Here is a 17,995-nt window from a genome sequence, read left to right as displayed (position 1 = left end):
TGCCTCCATTAGTACAGATGATGAAAAGTTCACTGTATCTAGACAAAAAATATTATTGGTATAACATTCTCTTGAAAAGTAATACATAAATCAGGCCAGGTGCAGTGGCTTACGCCTGTAATCCCAACACTTTGGGAGGTCGAGATGGGCAGATCACTTGAACTCAGGAGTTTGAAACCAGCCTGGTCAACGTGGTGAAACCTCCGTCTCTAACAAAAATACAAAAATTAGCCGGGTATGATGGCGCCACGCCTGTAGTCCCAGCTACTCGGGAAGCTAAGGCAGGAGGATCGCTTGAACCTGAACCTGGGAGGCAGAGATTGCAGTGAGCTGAGATCACGCCACTGCACTCCAGCCTGGGCAACAGTGTGAGACTCCACCTCAAAAAAAAAAAAAAAAAAAAAATCTAACTGTATTTTACTGTTTACCTAAGAACTACTGTTTTATCCCAATTTCTAACTGTTCTTCAACTGGCACTGCCTCTTAACCCTTTATCTTCAGTTTCTTTATAAAGTAGTTGATGACCTATATAAAAACACCACCATAGGAAACACCTATTTAAAGGAAGCCTGCAGTGATTTGAAGAATTCTTTTTTGATGTTGACAATTATCCCTGGTTTATCTGTTTTATAAGGAACGAGTTCTCTGTTTTTAAATGCATAGACAGAGAGACAGGGTATGGAGAGAAGAAATAAAATAGGCAACAACTGGTTTTTGTACAAACAAGGTAAAAAAAGAAGATAAGAATGAGGGGTGGTGGGTGGTCAGGAAGGGAGTGGCAGAGAACCACATGCTAAATTAGTCACCAAGACTTTATATTTCAAAAGTAAACTCAAATACTAAGATATATAAATGGAATAACAACTACCTAACCTTCAGGCTGTAATTAAAGTGTTGTCCAATTTAAGACTCTACAACCTGAGGACATGTGAGGGCCTTGGAGAGATTTCAGAATAAAAAAAAGATAAAAGAGTTAAAAATGAGCCAAGTAAGGAAAAATTAGAACTTATTATATCTAAGAAGAGAATACTAAGGGTGACTCAACAGTTTTCAAGGATATGAAGAAATATCCATTTCAGTGAGCAGCTGTTCTACATTTCCACAGAAGAAAGTAATTTTACTTAAATTATTACAGCATATATTTCAACATATAAGTAGGAATATCTTCAACATAAAAGTATCTCATGTAGGATAACTATCAAACAACTCCAAAGAAGCCTGAATGTTATCCACCTCTCCCACCTTTACTGGCTTAATTCCTTGTCTCAAAGAATGGGTCAAAGGGTAGATAAGGCATCTTTGGAATGTGAAGATTTAGACTTCTTTTGGGTCTAGCTATATTTAAAATTTTTTGTTAGCCTCTGTCCCCCAGGTTCCAGCATAAGGTTAAGCCCTTTCTGCACTATAGATAAAGGGGATTAATTAGCAGTAAACATGCAAATACCTGTGTAAATTAGAATTCCTTATCAAAGAAAAGTATGCTTCTCCTCAGTGTTAATGGGTAACAGGGTTTGGATTTAGGGTTCTTGCCCAGCCCAGTTCATGTGCCAAAATGGCCAATTTGACATCCAAGAGAGATTTACCTGGCCTGATATTTTAAAAAAAGAAAAAGACTGGACAACTAACCAGATGTCCCTGAATCTCTTACTTTGTCTCTAGCATTTTCCTGTCTTGTATAGACCTCTCTTCATTTTGTTTTGAGGTTGGAGTGCAGTGGTACAATCATGGCTCACTCCTCAACCTCCTGGGCTCAAGCAATCCTCCGGCTTCAGCTTCCCAAGTAGCTGGGACTACAGGCATGTGCCACCATACCTGGCCAGATTTTTAATTTTTTTTTTTTTTTTTTTTTTTGGTAGAGATGAGATCTCACTCAGTTGCCCAGGCTCGTCTCCAACTCCTGGACTCAAGCAATCCTCCCAAAGTGCTGGTATTACAGGCATAGGCCACCACACCCAGCTAAACATCTCTTCAACTGAACTCTTAAGGTCTACGAAAAAAGAGAATGTAATACCATATTTTACTTGTACCACAACCACTCCACCCTATCCCCAGCCCTGCTGTTAGCAGAGGACCAGACACAGAAGACTATTAGCACTTGTTAAATGAGTTGTCATCTGTCCAAATTTTTGTTAACACTTTATTTTATAGCTGCTTTTCTATTTATTCTGCAGTTCATTCTCAACACTGCTGCCTACGAAGGTTGCATCTCTCTTTACCCTTACTTTCCTTTATTTCACAGAAATACCCATTCTTCCCTATCCCCTCAGATATTTTTAGTCATCTCATTCATGAACTACCAGAAACCTCAACTTCCTCACAGCCCCCACTCTTCTGCTTAGAACCAAATACTGCTAAGTAATGTTAATTTCCTTTTTTTTTTTTTCTTTTGAAATTTTTTGTACAGACAGTGTCTCACTCTGTTGCCCAGGCTGGTTTCAAGCTCCTGGGCTCAAGCAATCCTCCTGCCTCAGCCTCCCAAAATGCTGGGATTACAGGGATGCATAAGCCAACTACATTCAGCCTTAATTTGCTAATGTTTTAAACACATCACTTTCTATACCTTCTTTCCATGTTGAACTACATTAAAACTAGCTTTGATTTTCTAAATGACAAGACTGCTACCTCCCCTCATTCCAACCCTTGCCAAAACCCTCTCTGTGTAGGGAAACCATTTCAGAGCTCAATGGTCAGATGAATATCCACCCGCCAAAAGTTCTGAGAGTTCACCCACCTTTCTGCCTGTGTCAAACTTATTTGGGGAAAAAAAAAAACAAAAAAAAAAAAACAGTGTCAATTGAGGTAAAAAGCCTATAGAAGAAATGTTTGTTGGTGTTGTGTGGGTGTGTCAGAGGATGAACACATTCATGTGTTTATGTACATGTATTACATATGCAGACACACACACACACACACACACATATAAATATATATAATAAATATATTCTGCCCAAATTAGCACAAACCCACAAGCTTAAAAACCAAATCTGCTAAATGTGACTCAAACCACAGGTACTGAGCCTACAGCTACTTCCTGCAAGCAGATGCATTACCTCTGTGACAAAGTCAGTTGTGAGTTGCAAAAAGGATAGGTAAGTATCATTAAGATAAGTTAAGATTCTGCTTTTTAAAAAAATTTAAATGCAAAACATTACCTCAGGACACTGGCCACATTGTATGATTTCTGCATAATACCCAGCATATCCTAGACACTAAAAAATACTAAATTTACAACTTAAGCAGGAAAACAGAGGCTTGCTTCACAGTGGTTTAATATGAACAGAGTTGAATATGACATTGTCTGACAGAAGAATGAACAGTTTGCTGAATAAAAGCCCCGAGTCAGGATATATATACACAGCAGAAATGGGGCCTCAGACTCTCAGCACTTGTGCACAATGAAAGAAGAAATCGTTTTTAAAAAATGTCTATAACAGAGGATACAAATCAAAAAGGCAGCAACAACAACATTGGCGAGGTGGGAAAGGGAGCAGAGCCTCTCATTTGGGGCTGCTTAGCCCCTGGCACAGGCTCAGCAGCTGGAGAGCTGTCTCAAGGAACTTCAACATTTAGATGGGCTCCAAATCCTATGTCAAAATACAATCCTAATCCCTCTGATCAGGGTCAGTCAGAATCAGTAATCCTTTTCCCCAACACCCTGCATAGAAAACTCCAATCTTTCCATGATAAGGAGTCTAAGCAAAGAGCCCCCACCTCTCACCTGGCACCAAAGTTAACTTGCTCTCACCCCACCACTTAGGACAGACATTGGGCCCCAGCAAACAAACCACCCCCTCCCAGACAGAAACCAGGATAGTTGCCAGCCTCAAGAAGCTGCTTCAGATGTTAAGATTTAGGAAATCCATACCAAGCTGCTATCCATAGTTCAACTTCTGGAGAAAATGCTGGAGTTGCATGAGAAACAAGTGCAGGCAGTTCAATAACCCTGTGACCACGCTGGGGAGGGCAGCAAAAATTCTTGCCCCTGAGCCCCATTCAACAGCTCAAAGTGCTTAGGAGAAGTCAGAGACTGTGTGGTTGGTTTGTGTGCTTCTGCCCTGTGGCAGCACTAAATGGGATGGGGGAAAGGAGAATGGAAGGAAGACAGTGTTGATGCCCTTCCCTACCGCCGGGAAGAGCCTAGAAGATAATCCACTCCCACCCTTCAGGGAGTTACCTGGCAGTGGTGAGTTGCCCCCACCCCTCAAGCCACCAAACCTGCAAAGCTAACCCATAAAGTAGCAAGGGCTTAGGGAGGGAGAACTCCTGGCCCATACTGACTCACCAGCTGATGAGCAAAAATAGGCAGCTAGAGTGGGAGCCACAAAGGGAGAAGGGCTAGGCAATAGGAGCTCCCCTACTGCCCTATGGCTTTCTTCTGACTCTGAAGCAGCCATAATGATGGGCCCAGAAAACCCACACACCCTGCTCCATACAACAGACTGCTTGGACTCTAGGAGGATTACTGCCATGGAAAGCAACAAAGGAGAGAGAAAGCAACAAAAGAAACTGTTAAGAAAACTGGGAGCAGGCCTAGAGAAAACAAGGAAAGCTTCTGAGTCTCTACCACCTTTCCAAAAAGGAAAAAATACATGCAGTTAGGAAAGGCAGGGTTTTTCCCTGCTCAGTGTTCTTGGTTAAACCTAAGAGTAAGAAAAATCCCCTGGACTTGCAGCATCAGTATGTATCCAAGTGCCTCACCAGCACAAGCGCCCCCCTCCCCCCAGGTTAGCCTTCTGGCATGGGTAAATGCCCAAGAAATTGCCGTCCAGTCTAATCCCCCCACCCACCCACCCCAACCCCAAGCAAAGGGCATCTGCCTGTGGGTTCCCACCTCTCCTCAGAGAAGAGGATCCTAGCAGAGTGCCCACATGGTGTAGTCAGGTACCAGGGAGCACAATGCCAGACAGTCTATCAGGCCAGGAGATGGGCAGCCAACTTCAGATCAAAGACAGAGAGAGGCTTAGTGTAAAAACCAATGTCATTTCAGCAGGAAAGTAGAGGGCAGGTGGTGAGAGGGGCTCCTACTGGCGCACCTTCCCCGGGACGTAGTTCCTGTCAATTGCCTCCTCCTGCAGGAACATGTGTAGGCAGCGTTCATTCTGAGCCAGTGGGTGCCCAGCAATTCTATAAAGAAACCAGGATGGTTATCAGTAGTATTCAGAATCAGAGAGAATTAGCAGAGGGATGGGGATGTGGACAGGGGAGGAAGGGCAAGGTCAGCCCTAAGGTTCAAGCCAGTAGAGGACAGCGGTAGGGTACCACCTCAACCCTAATATTGTAGAGGGGACGGGGAATAGAGGGGCAAGACAGGGAAATCCCTAGATACAACCAACATACTGTGCTTTCTCAGGCTCTGACATACAGGATCAGAATTCTACTCAAAGGAATGGAGTTTTACTGTCCAGTCAGCCCACCACATAATTGGCACCACATCATAGTACCCATTATAAAAGGTGAGCTGGGTGCGGTGGCTCATGCCTGTAATCCCAACACTTTGGGAGGCCAAGGTGGGTGGATCGCTTAAAGTCAGGAGTTCAAGACCAGTCTGGCCAATATGGTGAAACCTCATCCCTACTAAAAATATGAAAATTAGTCGGGCATGGTGGCCTGTGCTTGTAATCCCTGCTACTCAGAGGCTGAGGCAGGAGAATCGCTTAAACCCAGGAGGCAGAGGTTGCAGTGAGCCGGGATCGCACCACTGCACTCCAGCCTAGGTGACAGAGTGAGACTCTGTCTCAAATAAATAAATAAGTAAATAAATACAAATAAAAGGTGAGGTAAACAAAACATAAAGAAAGACTACGATGGCAAAAGTAGCAAGTGGAGCCCCCAGGAACTTGGCTTACTTGTTAATAAACTGCTCGAGGCCCTGCCTCCTTTCTTCGATGAAAGACTCTTCAAAGATCCCTTCATCTCCTCGGAAAGGGAGCTGCCGCTTCAAGGCTTTCCCAGGCAGTGGTGGTACTACAATCTGAAGGCACACACAAAATTCCAGCCACATGGGAGAGAGACAGAGTGGGAATGAGATGGTAAAGCACTGTGTACCTCATTTCTTATTAGGCATAGGGTCTATCCTGTCCCACAGCCAGCAACTTGCAAGAACTAATACCATAAGAACAGTCAGGATGGCTCAGGTCAAAAATTAATCCGTTTCTGTGGGAGGACAGGTTTACCACCTCAAAAGAAGGAAATAAACTCCAAATAATCCTCACTTTCCTTAACAAGCCACTACCATTCAAGAATTTAGCTAGGATTTCCCTGACACTAGACTTTCCATTTTTAGCACCTACAGGAATTAAGTTGTACAACTTTACTAGCGACTAAGTGAAGTAATAACTTAAAAAAAAAAAAAAAAACTTGTCCTGAACTTACCACTTTCTTTCTTATTCTATTTTTTTTTTTTTTTTTTGAGACAGAGTCTTGCTCTGTCACCCAGGCTGGAGTGCAAGGGCACGATCTCGGCTCACTGCAACCTCTGACTCCCAGGTTCAAGCAATTCCCATGCCTTCGCTTCCCAAGTAGCTGGGATTACAGGCATCCACTACCACGCCCGGCTAATTTTTTGTATTTTCTGTAGAGACGGGGTTTCACCATGTTGGCCAGGCTGGTCTTGAACTCCTGACCTCAGGTGATCCGCCCGCCTCTGCCTCCCAAAGTGTTGGGATTACAGGCGTGAGCCACAGTGCCCAGCCAGAACTTACCACTTTCAAGTTTCAAAAGGTTATCCCCCCGATCTAAAATACTGAGATTTGATGGATAAGAATGTGTTCACCCTCTTCATTCCCTTCAAGACTTTATAGACTGTGGTTGTATGCCCCCTCAGCCTATGTAGATCTCCTCCTCCAAAGATGCCACACAGAGAACAAGGCCATACCTTGCTATCTCGCTCCAGCTCATTTTTCAGCCACTCAAAGTCACTGTAGCGCCGCCGTACGCAGGACTCCTTCAGCTTGAAGATAGGTAGGTTTGTCTACATAGAAGGAAAAATGAAAGAAGAAAGATGGAAAGTAATGTTCAGCCTGTGGTAGCCACCTGTCTGAGTAACTTGGACAGGTCCCAATGAAGAAATAGCTTCTATGGATCATGCTCCTATAACCTTTCAAATCACCACCAGGTAAAGACCAACCCTTACCACATCCAACCTTGTCACAGCTGATGATCAGAAGTCCCTTGCTGCTTAGAATTTATCCTACACGTAGACTTGCAGTAGTATGTAAATATGTACATATAAGAGTTTTGACGGGGCTTGGTGGCTCATGCCTATAATCCCAGCACTTTCAGAGGCCGAGGCGGGCAGATCACTTGAGGTCAAGAGTTCAAGACCAGCCTGGCCAACATGTTGAAACCCCGTCTCTACTAAAAACACAAAAATTAGCCAGGCATGGTAGCACACACTTGTAATCTCAGCAACTTGTGAGGCTGAGGCAGAAGGATCACTTGAACCCGGGAGGCAGAGGTTGTAGTGAGCCGAGATCACACCACTGTACTCCAGCCTGGGAGACAGAGTGAGATTCTGTCTCAAAAAAAAAAAAAAAAAAAAAAAGAGTTTCATTGCATTTTATTATTTATAATAATAATAAATGTCTACGAATAGACAATAGGTTACAATGAATTATGGTATACCTGTATAGTAGAATATTAAATAACTATGAAAAGAATGTGAAAGCCAGGTGCAGTAGCTCACACCTATAATCCCAGCACTTCGGGAGGCTGAGGCAGGAGGATCACCTGAGCCCAGGAGTTTTGAGACTAGCCTGGGAAACCATAGCAAGATTCCATCTCTACAAAAAGTAAAAAAGCCAGGTGTAGTGGCAGTGCTCGCCTGTGGTCCCAGCTACTCAGAGGGATCACCTGAGCCCAGGAGGTCAAGGCTATGGTGAACTGTGATCATGCTACTGTAATCTGGCACAGAGACTCTGTCTCTCGAAATAAAAATGAAAGATCTCTATGTGCCAGTATGGAAAGATATTAAGTAGTAAAATAAAGATATAGAACAGTGTGTGTGTGTGTGTGTGTGTGTGTGTGTGTGTGTGTGTGTATACACACACATAGCTTGCCTCTATTTGTGTTTTAAAAAAGGATATGTATGTATATATTTACACTGATGAATAAAGTATTTATGAAAAGATACTGGTAATGGTGATTGACTTTCGAGAGTAAGAGAAGACAACTGGAATGGGTGGAATAGTCACATTTTTCATTGTAAAATTTGAATTTATCATGTGTACATACTACATTTTCCTTTAAAAAGTGAATTTAAATTCCCTGTAAAGAGAAAAACACATTCAAGGTATGCCTACCTCTGCTCTTCCTGTCCAAATCCTCTCCATTCTACCACTGCTTACTCAACTCTCACTTCATACAAAAAAATTTCCTGACAACACCAACTGGATTTATTGGTTTTCCTCCTCTCTGAACCCTTCTGACATTCATACTTTAGCATTGCCTGATATACTATTGTTTTATGCATCATGTTTGCCTTGTCTAACTAACTAATCTCATTAAGATTAGAAACTATGACTACTTCTGCATCTTCTAAAATGCAGAATATGCAAGTTACTCAATAAATGCTCAATTAATTAATAGAGACTCTATGTGTCTGTTTATCCTCTCATCATCTAGAAAATGCAGAAGAAATCGCCATTACAAAAGTTGGCTTACCAAAGCTTGCTCCCTGATATAAATCAGCTCATTCCTACATTTTAAACACTGAGATTCCCAAGGCTCTAGTGGCAACACGAATCCCTTGACAGACAGAAAGCCCTGATCTTCATTCCTGCCTACAAGTTCTAAATAGAAATGGCCAACCACATGTATTAATACTGACCATATTTACTGCCAGTCAATTCAGGTGAGAGGATGAATAAAATAAACTAGTTATCTCCTTTCTCCACAACTGCCTCTTGGCAGGAAAAGAGCATCTCGAAACTCTATTAGAGCTTCACACAGACCCCACACTACATCATGCTTTGTACTCCTTGACACAGGAAATTGTTTTTTCAGGATCCAGTTCTTAAATAGGCCATCAAAAGCCAAATAACTGGCCAACTTACATTAGTTAAACTCCATCCAGGATCGTCAAGGTTCAAGGAATGTCAACAGGTTGAAATGGAGTGAGATTCATATAAAGTAATATTACTAAACCATTATTTATTTAAGGGCGGGATGCAGTGGCTCACGTCTGTAATCCCAGCACTTTGGGAGGCTGAGGCGGGCGGATCACTTGAGGTCAGGAGTTCAAGACCACCCTGGCCAACACTGTGAAATCCTGTCTCTACTAAAAATACAAAAACTAGCCAGGTGCTTGTAATCCCAACTACTCAGGAAGGTGAGGCAGGAGAATCGCTTGAACCTGGGAGGCGGAGGCTGCAGTGAGCCAAGATCATACCACTGCCCTCTAGCCTGGGTGACAGAGCAAGACTCTGTCTTAAAAAAAAAAAAAAATGGAATAAACAAGGCCAAGCGCGGTGGCTCACGCCTGTAATCCCAGCACTTTGGGAGGCTGAGGCAGGTGGATCACCTGAGGCCAGGAGTTCAAGACCAGCCTGGCTAACATGGTGAAACCTTGTCTCTACTAAAAATATAAAAATTAGCCAGGCATGATGGTGTGCACCTATAAATCCAGCTACTGGGGAGACTGAGGCAGGAGAATTACTTGAACCTAGGAGGCAGAGGTTGCAGTGAGCTGAGATCGTGCCACTGAACTCCAGCCTGAGTGACAGAGTGAGACTCCATCTCAAAAAAAAAAAAAAAAAAGAATAAATAAGTGGCCAGGCATGGTGGCTCATGCCTGTAATACCAGCACTTTAGGAGGTCAAGGCAGGAGGATCACTTGAGACCAGCCTGGACAACATAGGCTGTCTCTATAAAACCTTATCTCTACAAAAAAAATTTTTTAATAAATTCAGGTATGATGGGATATGCCTTTAGTCCCAGCTACTCAGGAGGCTAAGGTGGGAGGATCACTTGAGCCCAGAAGGTCAAAGCTACAGTGAGCCATTATTTTGCCATTGTACTCCAGCCTGGGGAATAGAACAAGACCTAGTCTCAAAGAATTAATTAACAAGCTGGGCACGGTGGCTCACACCTGTAATCCCAGCACTTTGGGAGGCTGAGGCGGATGGATCACTTGAGGTCAGGAGTTCGAGACCAGCCTGGCCAACATGGCGAAACCCTGTCTCTACTAAAACTACAAAAATTAGCCAGCCGTGGTGGTGCATGCCTGTAATCCCAGCTACTTGGGAGGCTGAGGCAGGAGAATCACTTGAACCCAGGAGGCAGAGGTTGCAGTGAGCCGAGATCACGCCACTGCACTCCAGCCTGGGCTACAAGAGCGAAACTCTATCTCAAAAAAATATATATATATTAGCCAGGTGTGGTGGCACCATGCCTGTATGCCTGTAGTCCCAGCTACTCTGGAGGCTGAGGCAGGAGAATCGCTTGAACCTGGGAGGTATAGGTTGCAGTGAGCTGAGATCATGCCACTGCACTCCAGCCTGGGTGAGAGAGCGAGACTCGATCTCGAAAAAAAAAAAAAAAAATTGTGGAAGGGACCAATTAAAAGTTTAGTGAGTAGAAAAATTTTACATGCTAAAGTTTTGCTACTAAGTGTTGTCAAGGAGACTGAAGTGTAGTAGAAAGAATATGGAGTCAGACATATTTGTGTTAAAATCCCAGCCCTGTCAGATATAGTTATGTGTACTTGGGCAAGTTACTTAAACGGCATTCCTCCTCAGTTTCCCATGTGTAAAACGAAGTTTTGTAAGGATTAAGACAAATTAAAACCTAGTTCAGTGCCTGGCACACAGCAGGCACTAGATGAACAGTCCCTGTTGTTACTAGAATACCTGGAGTAGGGCCAGGCGTGGTGGCTCATGCCTATAATCCCAGCCCTTTGGGAGGCCGAAGCAGGAGGATCACTTGAGGTCAGGAATTCAAGACCAGCCTGGCCAACATGGCAAAACCCCGTCTCTACTAAAAATACAAAAATTAGCCAGGCATGGTGCATGTGCCTGTAATACCAGCTATTCGGGAGGCTGAGGCAGAATTGCTTGAACCCAGGAGGTAGAGGTTGCAGTGAGCCGAGATCGCACCACTGCACTGCAGCCTGGGCAACAGAACAAGACTCCATCTCTAAAAAAACAAAAGAATACCTGGAGTAAAGAGCGATTTCATTCAGAATCCCTAAGACTCTTGGCTAATGCATCGAATGTCTCCAAAACCCCACAGCAGACAGCCCTTATGCTGTACTAGTTACGCCCAAGCTCCCTCAGGTAACTAAGTTCTCCAGCAGTGACAATTTCCCGCTTTTATCATATTCTAAAGGACCTAAATTCCATTCTCCCCCAAAGACATGATTTCAAATAGTTCTTATATAGACAAGTGTTTCTCATGTTTTGCTATTCACTTTTCTTTCTTTAGTTTGGACTTTGCCAAGCTTGGAATCTGGAAATCATCATTTCTCAGTAAGATTTCAAAGCCCGAGTAGGAAACCACAATTTCTCATTCAATTCACTCCTTCAACAATGAAAGCATATACACTCTTTTAGTTCTTCAATGCTGTTTGAGCAGGATGCTGTCCACAGAGAATATTCTGGCCTTTTAGTCTGAGAAGAAAACATATGGAAAACTGGAAAATGATTCTCAAACTGTTTTGCCTATAACCACTTCAAGTGGGCAAAAGATCCTGTAAACCAAATACTCTATCTGGACATTCCATCCTTGCATTATGGGCTAAGCACTAGAGTAAAGTCCTCTGTCATGCATGCTGGAAGAAGCCACTCCTGGGCAGTTCTGAAATGTCATGTATTAAAGTAACTACAGACCAGGGTCAGAATCCAGAAGGGTAATCTAGGACAGAAAGGGCAAAAAGCCATTCATATAATGGCTTTTTGAGAGTCAATAAATACTGAAAGAGAGTCAATAAATACTGAAATAAACATTCTGGATACTTCAAATCTAAAGGATCAGCATAGAATGAAAGCAGTGACTGACAAGGCACCAATCCCAGGGCAAGGCCAGGTTTCAAGGCGAGACAGAATGTAGTACCTGCGAAAACTTAAGCATAAAACATTTATCTCCTTCAGATGCTGATCCGACACAAGTTAGGAAAGCGCTCGGTCTCAAGGAGACTCCCTTTCTTATTTCTGCTCCCACAAGCCCGCTGTCTGCCTTTTCTGGAATCTACCTTCCCTTTAATTCAAGGCTTTGCTTAACTCCATTATCCCAGGAAGACCTCATTAGAAAGCAGCCGTCCTTCCTGCCCTCCCTCTTCAGACTTCCCGCAACCTAGTTTAGTTATGGAGCTCAGCGATATATCGCCTTGGCTTTCCATCCCCCAGCCCTCTTCCATCCTCCCTCCCTTCCTACTGTCGCTACAGCAGTGATTCCTATCTCCTTGAATTCCTCACTCTAATCTTTTTCCATCCACCCCACCCTATCCAGCCATGCTTCACTTCCTCATGGGTAGTTTTCCTGCATCCCCGTCCGATGTCTCCCTCAGGAGTTTTCTGCATCCTCCGGTCACAACTGAATCGGCAGACCTCTCTCCAAGCCTATTATGCCCCTAACCCCCAAATGACCCCTAAGGCGTCTTCCCCGCCGTTAGTTGTCCCCGCGGTAGCCTCCCTCCCCCCTCCCGCCCGCGCCGCCCGGTCCTCCCTCAGCTGTCTCCCTCACCCCGTGACTCACCCGCATGCGAACCTCATAGGTGGTGAAGCGCGCGCGTCCCACGCCCACCGTCTGAGGATTAAAGATGTCGATCTCCAGGAAGTTACTTGGCGGCCCGTAAGCGTCGGTCAGGTCCTGCGGCTTCGAGTTAAGGCGCCGGGTGTCAGCTACTGCCGTGTCCGACATCTTTCCGAAGGAGAGCCTGGGACCGGGGAAGTGGGGTGGGGGACAGAGGCCTGAGGCAGGAGCGCGCACGGCCCCTCCCGCTTGCAAAATAACCAGCCAACCCACAGGCGGCGGCGGCGCGCACGCGCGCCCACGCACGCGCGCACGCGCACGCCGCTCGGGCCCGGGCCCTGCGCCCTGAATAGCGGCCGTGCTGCCTGCTGCGCGCCCTGTAGAGTGGAGGCCATATTCAGGCTTCCGGGTGATGTTTGTGGCCACCCAGGAACCTGCATCCCCGATACGCAGTACCCAATACCCTGCTTAGCACCACTGGCTGGCTCCGCCAATCGCGGCTCCTCAACCCAAGAAATTGTCTCATACCGTGTATCAATCAACAGTGGGTACTGCCCCGCGAGCCAGGCTCCTACAGTGATAGGTCGAAGCCCTGTGACCTGAATAAGTCCTGGTTTTCCGCGAAAATAGAAGGGTGGTCTATGGAGGGTGGGGTTCCAATAATAGTACTGAGAACCTATAACGTAGCCGTCCCACCTGTGCCACTGATGCTTTCAGTTCATGCCACACACAATGGCGCACTCAGCACTACGTATGGTGCCAGGAAAGCAGCAAGCAACTAGAATGGGGTAAAGAAAGACATTTCTCTCTCACTTTTCAGGAAAATTGGGCATATCTTACTCCTTGTTGCCACACTCCAGGTGTACTCAATCTTATATTTCTCAGCAAATTGAGGGTACTTACTTCATACCTTCTATTTCTACTCCGCAGAACTCCATACTTGGCACTGCTCTGAGGTTGCCTGCAACCCATAACGGAGATAGAATAAATGTTTACATGAGAATATCTATAGAAATACTAATATTTATATGACTAATTTACATATGCTCTACATTAAAGGGTAGACAGGGTGATGATTTCAGGTCATCCTTTCTCCACCTTTCCCTTGCCCTCCTCTGCTCAAAAAATATTTCCCGTATCACTGATGCCAGAAATTCTTTCAACAGAGTATGAGGCCCTACAGTTTCACAATTGCTATTTAATTCAATTTAACCAATATCCACTAAGCAACTACTTACGTGCCAAGCACCATGCTAAACACTAAAGTCTTGGAGTTAAATAAGAGAGTCCCTGCCCTCAAGGAGTTAACATTCTAGCAAGGGAGACAAGTAAACAAAACTAATATAATGTGACAAATACAAAATAAGTAAATGTTCAAAGCAGCACATAGGAAATGTATAATTGGAAAAATTAGGGGAGGCTCCCCTGGAGGAGGAAACATACGAGTTTAACAGACATGAAAAGACATAAAGGACAAATAGGAGTGGAAATAGGGAAAGGTAATTTCTGGAATAAGAAACAGCATATGCAGGCCAGACGCGGTGGCTCACACCTGTAATCCCAGCACTTTGGGAGGCCGAGGCAGGCAGATCACTTGAGGTCAAGAGTTCGAGACCAGCCTGGCCAACATGGTGAAACCCCGTCTCTACTAAAAATACAAAAATTAGCTGGGCGGGGTGGCACACGCCTGTAATCCCAGCTACTCGGGAGGCTGAGGCAGGAGAATCGCTTGAACCTCGCTTGAATCGCAGAGATTGCAGTGAGCTGAGATCATGCCACTGCACTCCATCCTGGACAACAGAGCAAGACTCCATCAAAGAAAGAAAAGGAAAAAAAAGAGAGAGAGAGAGAGAAATATGCAAAGTCCTTGCAATAAGAAACAGTAGGGCATTTTTAGGCATTTATCGCCAATTCAGACTGTGTGATGGAAGTGTTTAGAAAGGTAGACTGGCTAAGGATGGGCAGACAAAGGATGATCTGCTTATATTAAGCAAAGGATCTCTGACTTTATGATAGGTGATACAACGCTTTATGGTAGGTGATAGGGAGTCCCTGAAGGATCCTAAGCAGGAAAAATACATGATCAGATGTATGTGTTAGAAGAATTGTTTTGTAGACAACATGGAAGATGTATTTAAGTTGAATTGTGAAGGTATTGACAATAAGACTCAGAATCAAGTGGTGATGGTGAGAATGGAGAAGAGGGAAGAGATAGGACAGAGATTGAAGAAATAAAATAGGACTTGTATGTGATTAGATATGGTGGTAGTATAGTGTGGGGCTTAAATGTGTGACCCATGGACTTAGGCTGCCTGGGTTTAAATCCTTGCTTTCTAGCTGTATAACCATGAGCAAATTATACAAACAGTTTTCCTCATCTGTAAAAAATGAGTTCAGTTTAGATAAATATGGGGTGTCTGTAGAACATCCAGGTGGAGATGTCCAGCGAGTAGCTGGAAATACTGGCCTGGAGCTCGAGGGCGAGGTCAGGGTTAGAGAGATAGAGATATGAGAGTCATCAGCATACCATGTAGAAAGAAAAACATGAAGAGGCAAGGACAGAAGATTTAAAAGTTGGTGAGGGCATGCAGTTTTGGTAGGAATGTGAATCGGTACAATCTTTCTGGGAAATAGATTGGCAGTATGTGTTTTTCTTAAAAACTTTGACTTGAAGAAACTTGTAATACTGGTTGTCTCTGGAGAGCAGAACTGGAGAAAAGGAGGCACAGATGGCAGGGAGGGTTGTTTTTCATTAACTATGTGTAAGTATAGTGCCTTTGTATTTTTTTTATTTTAAATGTTATTTACCAAAATCTTTGACTCAAAACTTTTACTTCCAATAATTTATCCTCAGAAAATAATCAGATAATCACATAAAGATACCAGTGTAAGGATCCTGTTTTTAAGAGCAAATAATTGTGCATTTTCTGCAATATTTTTGTAGTCTTTTTTTCTAATTTGTGAATTTGCTTATATAACAAATCTTATAAAGGGGTAGCGGATTTTATATTTTACAAGGCTTTTTATCTTAGTCACTTCCATCATAAATTTCACTATCTTGTGCAAATGGCCTAATTTACAGTTCCCCTATCTATCCATTTAAAATAATGTCCTATGCTTGTTGATACAGAATGATGTCCATTAAAAAGTGAAAAAAGCTGGTAAAAAATATTGTAGTATATCATTTGTATTAATGTATATTTTATATATATAATTAATATAAATAGTTATAATTATAAATAATATATAATATAATATAAATAATTATATATAAATATTTATATATAAATAACTATATATAATTTTTAAAGTCTGGAAAGACATACAGCAAAATATTAGTGGTTACCTCTGTGTGGTGGGGTTTCAGTTGGATTTTATACTTTTATAATTTTCTAAAGGATCTGATGTTTTAACAATAAACTTACATTTCTTTTTTAACCAGAAAAAGTAAAACTATTTCCATTTGGGAAAAACATTAAAGGGCAGGCACAGAAAAGAACAGCTTGTGGGCCAGGCACAGTGGCTGGCGCCTGCAATCCCAGTACTTTGGGAGGCCGAGGCGGGCAGATTGCCTGAGTGCAGGAGTTCGCGACCAGCCTGGGCAACACGGTGAAAACTGGTCTCTACTAAAATACAAAAAAGTAGATGGGCGTGGCGGCGTGCACCTGTAGTCCCAGCTACTCGGGAGGCTGAGGCAGGAGAATTGTTTGAACCTGGGAGGCGGAGGTTGCAGTTAGCTGAGATCAAGCCACTGCACTCCAGCCTGGGCAACAGAGCAAGACTCCATCTTGGAAAGAAAAAAAAAAAAAAAAAAGCCTGTGAAGGATATCAGGAAGGAGTGGTCAGAGAGGTAGGAAGAGAGCCAGAAGACAATAATGATCTGAAGGCAATGAATGAAAATGTTTCTAAAAGGAGCAAATAGGTGGTTAATAGTGTTTAATACAGTAGAAAGGTCAAATAAGATAAGCCCTGATAAATGTCCAGTAGATTTAATAATCACTTAAATGAGAACAGTTTCAGTAGAGTCCTGGGAGTAGAATCCAGATCACAGTGAATTGAGAATTGAATCAGAGGTGAAGAAGTGGAAACATTTAATAGAGAATCTTTTGAGAAACTTGCCTAAGAAAGAAATGTAGCCAGAGAGCAATGCATAGTTAAAGAAGGATTTGTTTTTTAGGATAGGAGAGATTTAAATGTGTTTAGCGCTAGAGGGACCAATTCCATAGAAAGTGAAAAGTTAAATATATAGATGAGTGACGAGATAAAGCCCTAGGAGAATTGTGCAAGTTAAATTCACAATGAGGTGTAAATAAATAATAAATGATCTTTGAGAGAAAATTTTGATAGGGTGAAAAGAAGAGGAGAGTAGAGGGTACTGGGCTAATTAAGTCCTTTGCATTAATAAGGCAGTAACAGCTAGCTGGCTCCCATACACACACACACACACACACACACACAGAGCACCCTTTTTATTTTTCATGGCAGGCACAGAAGTTCAGAGCTACTAAGTGATGTTGGGTGAAGCACAGTTATCCTCTGTACCTCAGCGCGCGCGCGCGCACACACACACACACACACACACACACACACACACACACACAGTAGCTGAGTCAAATCTCTTGACAAACAGGTGACATCAGAACTTGATGCGCACTTTCCTCTCTACTGCGTTTCCTTGACCACAGTGATTCTTGGCCAAAAGGAGTCAAGAATGGGGGTGGTGAGAAATGAAGATTTAGGACCTTTAAATTGTATGGAATCCCATTAGTTCATCATCCTGCCCACAGGCAGTACTGTACCTTAATCAAACAGACACCTATTCATCTTCCTGCCCGTACATTTTTCTCAAAGGACATTTCACAATCTCCGACTCAGTGTTATGCAACCATACTGACAAGAACTTCTTTCGATTCTCCCTTCAGGCTGTCCCAAGGAAATGGCAAATCAAAAGACCCTGTAATTTGGGGTGTTTGTGTTCCTGAGAGCAGGAGGCTGGAACTGCAGGGAGGGAGTACGAGGGGAGGGTCTGGTTGTAAAAACAGGTAGTAGAGTGGTGAAAACAAAAGAGTAGAGCTCATATCCATACAATCTGTATTTCAGGGGATCTGGATTTAGAGCTTAACTGCCTTTCTATGGAGCACCCTACTCCTTTCCACACACACCCATCCAGCTGCCTATTACCATTAGTGATTTGTTCCCTTCTTGACGTTCATTTCACCTGAGGCCTCCCTGGGGATAGTCTACTTTAAACTAAATCCCTTCTGAAAGTTGTCAGTTGTCTCCCTATGTTGATGAAGTGCCCTTTAAA

At 43.4% G+C, this 17,995-nt stretch overlaps 1 protein-coding gene across 8 annotated transcripts; it reads right to left on the bottom strand.

Annotated features, from left to right (window-relative positions):
- Positions 1–336: 336 nt before the first annotated feature.
- SNX12 (sorting nexin 12) lies at positions 337–17,637 on the bottom strand. 8 transcript variants are annotated; one of them, XM_025372340.1, is made up of 5 exons: positions 12,691–13,091; positions 6,875–6,970; positions 5,847–5,971; positions 5,030–5,124; positions 337–374 (listed from the first exon to the last, which is right to left on the bottom strand). In XM_025372340.1, the coding sequence occupies exons 1-5, from the start codon at positions 12,853–12,855 to the stop codon at positions 337–339; spliced, it is 519 nt and encodes a 172-aa protein (XP_025228125.1). In that variant the 5' UTR covers positions 12,856–13,091. The 8 variants fall into 8 exon arrangements, with proteins under 8 accessions (XP_025228125.1, XP_025228127.1, XP_025228126.1 ...); XM_025372342.1 differs by lacking the exon at positions 337–374 and adding an exon at positions 17,487–17,637 and having other exon boundaries at positions 3,252–5,124; positions 12,691–12,871; XM_025372341.1 differs by lacking the exon at positions 337–374 and having other exon boundaries at positions 3,252–5,124.
- Between the last annotated feature and the right edge of the window lie 358 nt (positions 17,638–17,995).

Source organism: Theropithecus gelada, chromosome X, assembly GCF_003255815.1.
Source record: "Theropithecus gelada isolate Dixy chromosome X, Tgel_1.0, whole genome shotgun sequence".
NCBI classification, from domain to species: domain Eukaryota; kingdom Metazoa; phylum Chordata; class Mammalia; order Primates; family Cercopithecidae; genus Theropithecus; species Theropithecus gelada.
The sequence above is the reverse complement of the archived record's forward strand: the minus strand, read 5'-3'. Positions and strand labels throughout refer to the sequence as shown.

Excerpts from the sequence above, each read along its gene's own strand:
- SNX12 (XM_025372340.1), bottom strand. The coding sequence starts at position 12,855 with ATGTCGGACACGGCAGTAGCTGACACCCGGCGCCTTAACTCGAAGCCG. Across the intron at positions 6,971-12,690 it reads CCTATGAGGTTCGCATGCGG|ACAAACCTACCTATCTTCAA; the intron begins GTGAGTCACGGG and ends CCTTCTATGTAG. Across the intron at positions 375-5,029 it reads CTACGTCCCGGGGAAGGTGC|TCTCACACTGTTGCCCAGGC; the intron begins GCCAGTAGGAGC and ends TTTGAGGTGGAG.